We start from the raw sequence: 12,183 nt of genomic DNA, 5'->3' as shown, positions 1-12,183 counted from the left end.
AAGCTGGGAAAAAAATCTACACTTTAACGGAGTGATGGTGGAGTCTATTTAAAGGGGGGGGGGGTCTTTTTCACCTCGTTCCTTCTTGCTAACTTTTTGTGCCACTTTAAAAAAAAAAAAAAAAAAAATGACCCTCTCCTCCATCCTTCTCCTTCTTTTATTCTGGCGCTCTCTTCTCTCCGAATCAGCCCAGACGCCACTTGTTGCTGCCGAATCATTGAACTTAATTAGGGGGACAATGTGTGAGCGGTTTGCTAAGTTTGAGCCGTAAACAGACTCACAGTTAGAGGAGGGCAAAAGCAGCAGAAAGGAGAAGTTAGACTCTGAGCTTGTGGAGCTGTGAGGTCGTCTCCACGCTGAGCAGCATGAGGTCGCTCTCATGGAGGTAAATACCATCACAACCATGGTTTCATTTATCATTATCAGCTCGGTTTGAGGTGTCTGTCTGTCTGTCTGTCTGTCTATCTATCTATCTATCTATCTATCTATCTATCTATCTATCTATCTATCTATCTATATTGTATTAACACATTGTTATGCTTTGGATTTGAAGTTATTCATTTTTGATCATTTAGATTTTTTTTTTATTTATTTTCAGTTTCAGTTGTAATGGTGTCAAGCATTATGCTCATACAAATTTGGCAGAGATGGACTTCCATATATACCTACATATCTATACTATACTAACTATTACTTACTCTTTGGGGCAGAAATACATAAACATACATACACGTGCATGCACACAAATATATATTCCATATTCATTCTTCTTCTTATACCACATTCATATTAAACGTGATGGATGGTGGCACATCTACAACTTGAGAAAGTTGTGTGACTTCAGTGTTGGTGGTGTGAACGTTTAAAATATTGTCTACTGACAATATAACCATTCATTGATCCATGGATCATTTTATTTCCTTACCTTGAATAACCATGTTTGTTCCATTTTTCAGGCACTCAATTCAATTCAATGCCATTTCATATGTAGAGTATTTGAGTATATACAGTACGTTGTAGTGGCAATTTCAACATCAATTTTGATGTAAAGAGTGTTTACAAGGCGGAAACTGGTATTTACAGTAATCCCCATATAATGTGAACCTGGTGCTCTCAACATTTCAAGCTTCACAGCTTCCATTTACATTTCAGGTCAACGTGCCTGAACTGTGCTGAAAATCACCAACATCCCAGCTGCTGTCATATATGTTCAAAACAGATTTTCACAAATCAGTGATCAGTACTCTGATTGTCTGAAATATTCTGACAATACTCAATATTCCAGATCACCCAACATTTTGACCAATTATCCTCAGCACACAGCGACACTCTCACACCCTCATATCAACACTCTGATGTTCTTCAGCAGCGCTTCACCAATGATCATCATCATCATTCCAGTTATTTTCAGCATTTGGGTTTCCATCCACAACAGCATTTCAAATGTTGTCATCATCCCAGGGATCAATAATGTCTTTAATCCTCACCATTTCATCAATATTTCAGATACTTTCCACGTTCTGACTTAATTCTAAAATACTGTCGAATTCAACTCGCCGCGGCAACTTCAGCATCCTGACTTATTTCAATATTATGGATAACGCCAATAATTACAGTTTGGATTATTGAAAATATGTTGCTCTTACTCTAATTACCTTCAATATTTTGGTGTTATTAGGTCATGTTATATACCTTTTTGAAAATAATCACCAGAGCACAAAATGTTGATAAATTCGCTGCAGAAAATAGTCCCCCAACAAGTGCACTATTTGGTCTGTTTGCTAAAAACTTCAGTGTGCAATTCCTTCATGGTCCCTGAGCAGCAAGATCACATGATTCTGCCTGATCAGTCTTAGATTAATACTCTCTCTCTCTTTTCTTTTGTCTGTGTCTCTCTACAGTCAATACTGGGTGGTGAGTTGGGTTTGGGGAGTCCGGGCGCGGCGTCGCCCACCAAGCCAGCCGGTCAGTACTACCAGCACTACAGCTCCAACCCGCGGAGGAGAACACTGCCTATGGACACCATGGGTGAGACGCCGCTAACACACACACACACACACACACACACACACACACACACACACACACACACACACACACACTAAACATTCACTATACAATGATAATGGGTGACACAAGGACGTTCACATGAACAGATCTGTCGCTAAACTGCGCCTCTACTACAACACAATAAATCTGACACTGAGTAGAAGAAGTAACTCCGGCTTTCTGACCCTGTCTTTTGAATATCTTGACCTCACTGAGGAGAGAGTAGAATAATCATGTGAATGTGAGTTTGACTTAATACAATTTTTGTTGACTACATTATAAAGTTGAATACATAGAAATAATTGAAGTTTTTAAATTAAAGATTTAACCATGGACACTCAGTTGTCTTGCAATAAACCCAGAAGATGATAATGCTCATTTTCATTGACACTCAGGGTGATCAAAATATTAGAAACACCTCTAATATAATAACATAATACAATTCAGCCTGCAAAATAAACAAAAAGAGTGCAGCAATTATTGTCATTATTGATTTGAAAAATGAATTTGAACCTACATGAAGGTAGGATCTATTGCAGGGTTTGGCTAGCTGGACCTGATGTACTGGGCAACTGTGGGGCAGTTAACTGCTAACAGGACCAGGAACATGAGGACTGTTATTACCTGCAGTATAACGTGGCTTGAGAAGCCAACTTCGTTTGCGGTGTGCCGTTATATAATTTTAATGAACACCTGTCAGCAAATTAGAAACCAGAGGCGTTGGTGAATGTGTTGTAATATGAAGTAAATCTTCTTCCTCTGATAATGTTTCCCTCAGAAACATTATCTTTCTTCCAACAGCCCTTCTCTGTGCTGCTGACAAAATGAAATGATTTACAGAAAAACAACATAGTTTTGTTTTTATATGATACAGTCAAGCAGGATGTTGCTAATGAGAATGTTTACAGAAGATTTCAATCAAAGACACATTTAGTTGTTTACTCAGTGATTTTACTTGCTAAACATGTTCCTACATGCTGCAGAAATGTATCTCAACAAGTCAATTTCAGTATTTAATTTTCAAATTGTACAAAAAATTAGAACAAAAAAAAAAAGGATTTTTGTTTTTGATCTCATTGTTGTCATGTTTCATGTTATATTACATTCATTTAGCAAATGCTACACAGTGTTAGCATGTGTAATGATGAGGTCTGAGCGCGAGTTTTCAGCATTTTTTCAGTCTCTTAATAAACATTATAAACAAATCAGAGCTATTTTTTCCCCTTGATTATAATAACACTGATGATCCACCTTGTATTGTTGTGTTTCAACATACACACTCGTTTGATTTATAAACTTCCTTTTTTTACATTCAGTCTAAATTAGTAAATAAAAAAGACTCTTTAAGATGTTTTTTTTTTTATTATTATTATTTCAGTCATTTTGCATTGTGATTGTCTAAAGCTTGATGTTTTGCTGCATAGAAAAACGGCACCTATCTGAGCGATCTGAAACCAAATATGAAAATACATCCTGACGTTCAGATCATGAGAGAATAGAAGAGATTTTTTTAGGTTTTGAGGCCCATCTCTACCAAGACAATACTACCAATACTTCCTTATCCGCAAGCCCAATATTTTTAGTGCGACACTACATATCTCTCCTAAAAGCAGCTGAAATAAAGCAGCACGTTAGTGTGAATTAGATCATTGTCTGTCTTCATTCAGACTTCTGTGTCCAAATGCAAACTCCTTTTGTGGCTGCGGTGAAACCCCAGTCCACAGTCGCCGTGTGTCGTCTGAAACATGGCCGTGTAGAAGGCCGAACATTGTGAGTGCGTGTCCATGTGACTGTGTGACACCATCCTGTTTGTGTGTGTGTGTGTGTGTGTGTGTGCGTGTGTGTGTGTGTGTGTGTGTGTGTTTTCAAAGGGAAGTTAAAGAAAATAAAATACAGGGAAGTCTTTTAAAAAGCAGGACAATAGTGACTGCCATGTAGCCTTGGTAGCGTTAGCCTTGAGAGGACACAAACACAGACACACACACACACACAACAACTCAGGGGCCATTTTCAACCCCCTCCCCCCCAAAAAAATGCTCTTTCATTTTTCCATCAAAGTCTCACCTTCCCAGTTAATAGACCGCTCCCACTCCCCTTGAGCAAAACCCTGAAAAATAATATAAACATGTCAAAAGCTGCCCTCCTTCCTTTTATCAAAGCAAGAAAAGAAAAAATCAGCCCTGTCCTTTTTGTGTTCTGTCTTTATTTTCTGCATCTTATTGTGTCGCGTTTTTCGCAGTGAAAGCTTTCTTTGTAAATATATTGGGGGGGGGGGGGGTCCTTGCTTTTTCCTCTTTAGGTGATCGATTAAATTCAACAAATCAACCCAGAACATCCTTTAAAATGACAAATAAAAGGCCTGTTAAACCCTCATGTATTGTTTTGTTGCTTTTTTTCCTCTCTTTCAGAAATTCACACAAAAAAAGTGCGGAAGGTCCCTCCCGGCTTGCCGTCCTCAGTAAGTGATAACATGCCTTTTTTTTTCTTCTTTTCTTTTTTATTTGCGAGGTATTATCGCCGCTTCAAGTGTGTGTCGCTGGAGAAAAGGCTCCTGTATGTTTGGAATCACTTAGCTGGTTCTGTAGCAGAAAAAAAAACCAAACCAAACCAAAAAAAAAAAAAAAACCACATGAAGTTGTGGAAAAAAGGCAAATTGCAGACGTTGCCTGGTTTTGTGGAAGATGAAGATGATGATGGTGTCGCAGGCGAGCTGGACACAAACAGCTGTCGGCTTTGTGTCGTCGGTTCAGCTGGAACAGTTTCATGCCAGAATAAATAATCCAACATTAAGAAAAATGATATACACATCTTTTATTTTCTGATGACAAACTGCAGATATTTAATAGAACTGAAAGAGAATATCTATATAATCAGATTAATATTATGACTAAACAGTCTTTGTTTAAAGTCCTTGTTTGCTTTTTTATTGATTGATTCATCCATTTATCAGTGAGTGCGTTGGATCTGTCTTTTTGCAGCATGTTTGAGAGGAAAATTGTCCTGAGAAAACATTTGTAGGAAAAGAAAAGAAGTGCAAACGCTGCCTGGTGTTTGGGAATTTATGTGGAGAGGAAGATGGCGATGCTGTCGGAGGCGAGCTGGACTCAAACAGCTGCTGGTTCCAAGTTTCACCCCAGACCAAATAATCCAACCTTTTATAAACAAAGACTCTAAATAAAAAATGAGACATAATGAACTAAAAACATCTATTTTAACTTCACATCCTCTTGTTTAGGATTTTTAAACAGTACACAGATATTAGTAAATGGTTTATGAAACATTAAGATGGTGCATCCAGATATAAAGACATTTTAACGTGTTTATTAATGTAGGTTATTGTATTTGTCAGCAATGACAACTTCTCCTATGAGGACGTACAGTATTATTACAACTGTGTTTTACTGTATTGTCACCAGCCTCCACTTATTGGAGTCTACAGCAGCAGTTATAGTTGATAAGAAAAATAAAAAAAACATGTTAAAAACACTTATTTCAACATTATGATATGTTATAAACCATAATATTACACGTTTATATACAGGAAATGCTAAATAGGCAAACTGTCACCAGCTGCTGGTCTCGGCTGCTGGGTGGAGAACCGTAGTCTCAGGCTCATCCTCAGTTTTTGTCAGTTCAAGGAGGAAGATCCAGGAGCATTAGTCCACCAAATAACAAAACTACGGCAAGAACAATGAGTCAATTAAAAAGAAAAATAATCGCTGATCTTTTAAGGGATTTACCACAACAAACCCAGAACGCCTGCTTGTTCCATCCACAGAAATGTGCTGCTCTTATATCACTGAGTGTTGGTCAGAAAAAAGACATCACTTTGGGGTTTAGAGCATTAAATGGACGTATTTCACTGTTTTCTGAGCAGCAGAACGTCTGCTGATGTTTCACGTATTTGACTTTGTGTTTCCTGGTTCTGGACCGGTCTGCAGTTCTGCCTGAACGCTGGCTTTCTCTGTTTCTTTAGGAATGATGCGCTCTGTTGCTTTTCACATTTTTCATGTTCAAATCACTTTTAACTACAAGCTTACTTTGGTCTGATGTTGCTCCTGCTGAAATGAATTGGACAGTCGGTTACTTGGTGAATATTTTGTTAGATTAATGAAGGGGTAACGAATCCAGTGAAAAATTCCCAGCTTCTCATCTGTGATGATTTTCTCTTCTTCTCTGTTTCATTTGACGCTCCGTGGAATCTATATTTGGGTTGGCGGCTGTACTTCTAAACAAGTAGAGGATGTGCTTATGTCTTTATAATGGAGATAATGCGTAGCAGCAGATCTGGTGGTCATTATATGTATTTCAGTTTTTTGACTTTAAGCTGTTTTACACGTGGAGAGTTTTTGCGCTCACGCTGACCTCATTAATGGCCAGTTAACGGCTGAATGTACAGTGTGTCAGCCACGTCTCTGGCCCGGCAGGAGTCCGCCTTTCTGTGGCCTCGGCCCGCTTTGTCCCGCTTCCTCCCCTCTGTCCTCGGCCTGTCTGTGTCTACATCAGCCTCACCGGGGGGGAGAGAGGGAGGGAGGGAGGGAGGGGGCGAGTTGGTAGAAGAGAAAGCGAGAGAGGTGAGGAGAGATGTTAAAAACAAAAAAAAACAGAAAGAGCGGGGAGTAAGACGTGTGGTTCGTTTGACAGGTCGCTGTTGTTGTTTTTCATCTTTTGTGTGTGTGAGAAGTGGAAGAGATGTTTCCTGTGGAGAGAAGAGACAATACGCACTGTTACCTTACTTCAGTATGAAATATACATTCTCCAGCTGGAAGGAAACTAATATATTATAGTGTCCTGCTCCTTGACTTGCTACTTTTTACTCTGCTACATCATCTAATGGCTGGAGCGAGTGGAGGGTGAAGCCTTTCAGCCTTTCACTCACTTCCAACTTTGATCTTAGAAATCACATGTAGGCTTCTACATGGAAACACACTCTCTGTAAGGAAATATCAATGGCAATTTTTTTTTTTTCTTTAAAGTGCCACATTTTTGTAACACAGAAGGGGTGTGGAGGGGGGTGGTGCTTATACAAAGACGTCAGGCTTCACATTGTGTGTGTGTGTTTAGATTTAGGCAACAAACACTGGTGAAGATCGTAGTTTCTGTTTCGAGTCGGCATCGACTCTTTTTTCATCATCGTTTGACTAAAACCACCATTTCCCCTCAACCTTGAGTTCACTGACATGTTGGAAAGAGATAGTAAAACTAATGAAAGATATTGTCAGTCAAGTGTTTCGAGACATGTTCACTATCATGCTGATAAAAAAAAAAATTAAAAAAAACACCATCCAGGTGGCATTGCTTTCTTTGCTGCAACTAATTATTGGTACACGAGTGTGATTTCTTTTCAAACCCATTTTGATTATTGGTTTCTTGAGGTCATGTCAATCAGTACAGCGGTGAGATTTATTCAGAAGAGAGGAGGCGCTGAACCTCTCTTGTGATTGGCTGACTGTTTCTGAGTGATCAAATAAAAATATAGCAGATTTCAGCTAAACACTCAGAGGAAAACCAAATCCTGCAAGGTTGGATGGTGGGTCCAGGTGGGCGGGGCTTAGGGAATGGCTGTGTGGTGACTGGTTCATCGTGACATCACAAAGTTGCAGAAGTCCTGACGGCTGGTTTTAAGGCTCAGTTTCTGAATACAGGCTGTGTGCATTTCTCTGTGGACTGAGGCTTTGATACTTTCACAGTATTAATATAGAACCTAGACCTGATCTATAATCAAACAACACATGGACATCTGCCTTTATACTCTATGGGACCTTTAACACACAAGCCATCCAGGAACATGCTCGCTCTAGTCACTCACAATAGCTCCCTCTCGCTCTCTGTGCCCTTTACTCCTCCAGTGGTTTTGTTTCCATCATTTTTCGATCAATGAAGAAGGTAAAATGTCCTTGGGTCTAACTGTTAGTAAACAGGACAAGAACAATAACTTCACACATTTATTCAATAGACATACTTGACCACTGACTCATAACTGCCTGCCAGCCGTGTCTGTTTTGTTGGAGCAGTTAATTCTATGACAGAGGACGTTCAATTAAAAGTGCGACTAGTTAGAATCCAGTAATTGTGTGATTCCCTCGAGTTCAATGGATTCAGCTATAAAACCTTGATTAAATGCCGGTGTGACCAGGGCTTGACATCTTCCTCTCTGAAGAAGAATAATACAACTGTCTTTTGTGTTGGTTATAGGCTGGTTTTTGATTTCTCACATTTTCTTGCACCTCGGTGACGCAAACTTGTGCTGCTCAGTCTTTGGGAAATTTTTTACTTAAATTTGTTTACGATGGTGGATGGGAGGAAGGAGCTGGGACACAGCGACCACCTCCACACCCCGGTGTCTGGTGTCAGAGTCCTGACCGCCTCCCTCTGACTCCTGTGCTGCAGAACGTCACACCTCTCTCTGGCCGGCTGACCAGCGTGCAGTCACGTGATCCTTCATGTGTGTGTGAGGCTCTGAGCCGCCTCGGCTCTCCGCTGTAACCCTCTGCGTTTCCACCTCTGTGATGTGAGTAATCCTCCCTGCTTCCTCCCGTTCGCATCAAGAGAAAAAAGGAACGAGGAGACGACCTGCTCCCTGTGAAATCGAGAAGCGGTGCGACTGCAGAAAAATTAATTCAGTGCTCAGATATGACAGCGAGCAGGAAGTGAACCGAGAGTGTTAAGGTTTTAGATTTGTTCCATTTTAAGTGTAGATGTCTCTGAACAGCAGCAGCCTAGGTCCTGTGGTGCCATGAGTCAGCTTCAGCATGATGGAGGCCCTGTTTGGAGCTGTGGCTTTTATTCTGAAAGAGCATCAGATTGCTGACAGGTGTTCATTTTCATAATCGCTTCTGTTTTTGGTTTTACTTTTATTTCAGGGTTTTTAGTCGGGGAAGAGGAGCTCTGAACTTTGTTTCCTGAGGACCAAATGACTAAAAAAACACTTTTAGAACTAGACACCAGAACTTACAATATAAACAGCAACCCTATCTCTTCTTCATGTTTTCCTCTGTATCCAGCCACTGTTGTTTGTACAAGCGGGGTTATAGTACAAGCAAACAGGAACTGCTAGAAGCTGATTCAGTCCCCTTGTGGAGAACAATACTGACTATATTCATCTCAAATGGAAAAACAAAAAGACAAACATTTATCTACTTTATATTATTTTGACATTACAAAGGCTCAGAATGTCCCGTCAGCACACACACTCTCCTCTGTCTGCTCATATATGTCTGATGTGTTGTGACCTATAATATTTAATATATATCTAATATAATATATTTATAAATGGTTTACAATTAGGTTATTTGTTTGGTTGTTAACACTTTATAAAGCATAGATAAACAATAATAAACAAGTTATAACACAGTTGTCATACTTCTGCAGGCTCACTATTTGGCAAGATGAAGAAAATGCTTTCTACTCATTAATCTTACTAATGAGTTACTACCATTTATAAAAAAGTAAAAGGGAGCCTAACAGTAACTCATTAATAAATGATGATATACAACAAGGCCAAGGCCTTAGAGGATGAATTTGGTCATAATTTGATCTGCCACATGAAACTGTTAAGATGCTGACGGTGGATCGGTGGACAGCTCAGTCACTAATGAGATATGAGGCTGAACAGTACAGATACATGTGGGCTCACTATTTGGCAAGCAACAGGTTATCCAACGTGTTAATGGTTTAATAAAGTAGTTATAAACCTAAATCCTTTCTAAGAATAGTCTTATTATAAGGTGGTACCAATATATCTAAATAAACCAAACTGTGTGTGTGTGTGTGTGTGTGTGTGTGCGTTTGTGTGTGTGTGTGTGTGTGTGTGTGCGTGTGTGTGCGTGTGTGTGGACAGTTGTATGATGTTTTAAGTAAATAATAGATTAGTTTGATGAACTCTAAGAATGGCCGCAGTGTTTGATCGTGGTTGTGTTTGACATCAATAGAAACAAACAGAGGATATTGATTATTTGTCTTGTGTGAACAAAAGCTCACATATGAAACTCGGTGTCGTGCCTCGCTGGAGGGAAAGAACATGTAACGAACGTGTGACCGTGTCAGCTGCTTGTTTTTAACTCTGATCAGACCCACAGTCTGATCAGAGTTCTGTAAGTTTTCCATCTGTCTTTTAAAGCTCAGCCTTCATGTGTCTGTTTGGACATTCCTGCTCCTCTCGGATTTTTTTTTTTTTTTTTTTTTTTTTTTGGATGGTCCGGCCTCCAAACCTGCTTCCAACATTGACGACGATGAGGCTGAAGTGTGTTTTCATTCCTGCCTCCAGCAGCCGACAGAGCTGTTAGTCGTCGTCCTTTTTCTCCTCTCCTCAGTGCAGAATCCTGAACTCTCAAACCGTTTGATGAGGGGTTTTCTTTTTTTGCTTTGTTTTTCTTGAGGTTTATATTTTTAGGAAGACATTGGAGGATTTCTTTTTCTGGTGTCTTCAGAAACCATTTTACGTGTGTTAATTCTGCAGGATGCAGTTGTGTAAGTTAAACATGAGTTAAGCTGATTGAAATCCTTTTGTTTATAGGAAACATTAGAAATGTACAGTAGTTCTGATCGACTGATTTACTGAGTGATTACATCATCATCTGAAGCTTTGATTGGAAATTTTATCTGATATTGATCTAACTGGTCAATGCTGGTGATTCACTATTTCTGGCTAATTTATCCTGATTTCAACAGATTCTCTGTTGTTTGTCGTCACTTTACATGTTAAATGTAAAAAACCTTCATTTTCTGATTTATCCTCTCCATCATAGTTTTGTTCCTTTTCTCTGCTTCATTTGTAGCCTGTTCATATTAGCAGTGGTATTATTATAGCTTTATATAAAATAGCTTAATGGCAGTCACATTAAAACACACTGGATAATTTAACAAACATCACATTAATGCTGTTTACTGTATTTTTTTTTATATGAATGAGTGAACGCTATTGGTTAAAATGTAGAATACCTATTAAGTCATTATACGTACATGAAGTATTAATTCAGTGTTTTCAACATGTACAGTTTGTGTAGCTTTAATATGTATTTTGATATGACAGATCTTAATATTGTTTTTAATTTTATTAATGGATATAACAGTTTAAGAGTGTGTTTCCATATAGAATGATGTGATTTGCATTTAACAGTACAGGCTGTGTGAGTATTTATTATTAGTTTTATTACTTTTATTAGTAGTAGTAGTAATATATAGTATTTAGACTGTATGAGTATTTAGTATTAGTGTTATAATTATTAGTATAGTAGTACTAGTATATAGTATTTAGGCTGTGTGGGTATTTGATGGACATTAGAACAACGCTGTTAGAGTAAATATATATTTTTTTTTTTAAATATTTTTTAAATTCAAAGAAAAGCTACAAAACATCACAGGGTCAAAGGTCATCAGGATGATCTGCGCTTAATCTCATTTTAATAAATACACAGGGTATTTACGAAGAGTGTGTGTTGATGACACTTTTCATTGGATTTGTGGAAACAACGACAACTACAATAACACACACCGTGACCTGCAGTCTGCACCAATTTAAAACAGACACACGATAAAAGCCAGACTGACGTGTTGAATTTAAGGAAAGCTGCGGAGAGAGCTGAACAAAATCAAAGAAGAAGAAATATCACGGAAAACAGTAACATGTGTATATGAAGGAGAATTTTTCTCTTACTGCTGTTTGAATGATGACGGTGGACGTCACTGATTCACTGGTTATCAGACACACTGAGCTCCTACAGAGCCTCTCATGTTTTATACTGAATGTAAGTGCAGACATGAAGTAACACACACACACACACACACACACACACACACACTCTCTCTCTCTCTCTCTCTCTCTCTCTCTCTCTCTCTGCCCAGCCTGCACCTGCTCTGAGTACAAACACAGCTTCACATAGGAATGCCTGTAATGTAAGTGTGTGTGTGTGTGTGTGTGTGTGTGTGTGTCTGTGTCTGTGTGTTTGTGTGTGTGTGTGTGTGTGTGTGTGTGTGTGTGGGTGGGTCAGTGTGAGTGTGCACGGTTCTATGGCAACACAAAGAGGCCAAAAACAAAAGTTCTCTTTGTGAGAATACTGGCTTTGCGTAAACAGCACACACACACACACACACACACACACACACGTTTTTATATCATGATTCTCATTTAGCACA

General features: G+C 39.0%; 1 protein-coding gene across 6 annotated transcripts in view; it reads left to right on the top strand.

Moving 5' to 3' along the window:
- Positions 1 to 12,183, top strand: part of tcf4 (transcription factor 4) — a 231,647-nt gene that overhangs the window by 125,500 nt on the left and 93,964 nt on the right. For all 6 annotated transcript variants that reach the window (XM_087175703.1, XM_087175702.1, XM_087175704.1 and 3 more), the window contains 2 exons: positions 1,902 to 2,028; positions 4,458 to 4,507. In XM_087175703.1, coding sequence (XP_087031829.1) covers positions 1,902 to 2,028; positions 4,458 to 4,507 — 177 coding nt within the window. The remainder of the gene's footprint in view (positions 1 to 1,901; positions 2,029 to 4,457; positions 4,508 to 12,183) is intronic.

Source organism: Seriola lalandi, unplaced genomic scaffold (assembly GCF_002814215.2).
Source record: "Seriola lalandi dorsalis isolate HSWRI2012SDOR001 ecotype SW California unplaced genomic scaffold, Sedor1 jcf7180002054484, whole genome shotgun sequence".
In the NCBI taxonomy this organism is placed as follows: Eukaryota; Metazoa; Chordata; class Actinopteri; order Carangiformes; family Carangidae; genus Seriola; species Seriola lalandi.
Note: the sequence above shows the minus strand (reverse complement) of the source record. Positions and strands in the feature narration are given on the sequence as shown.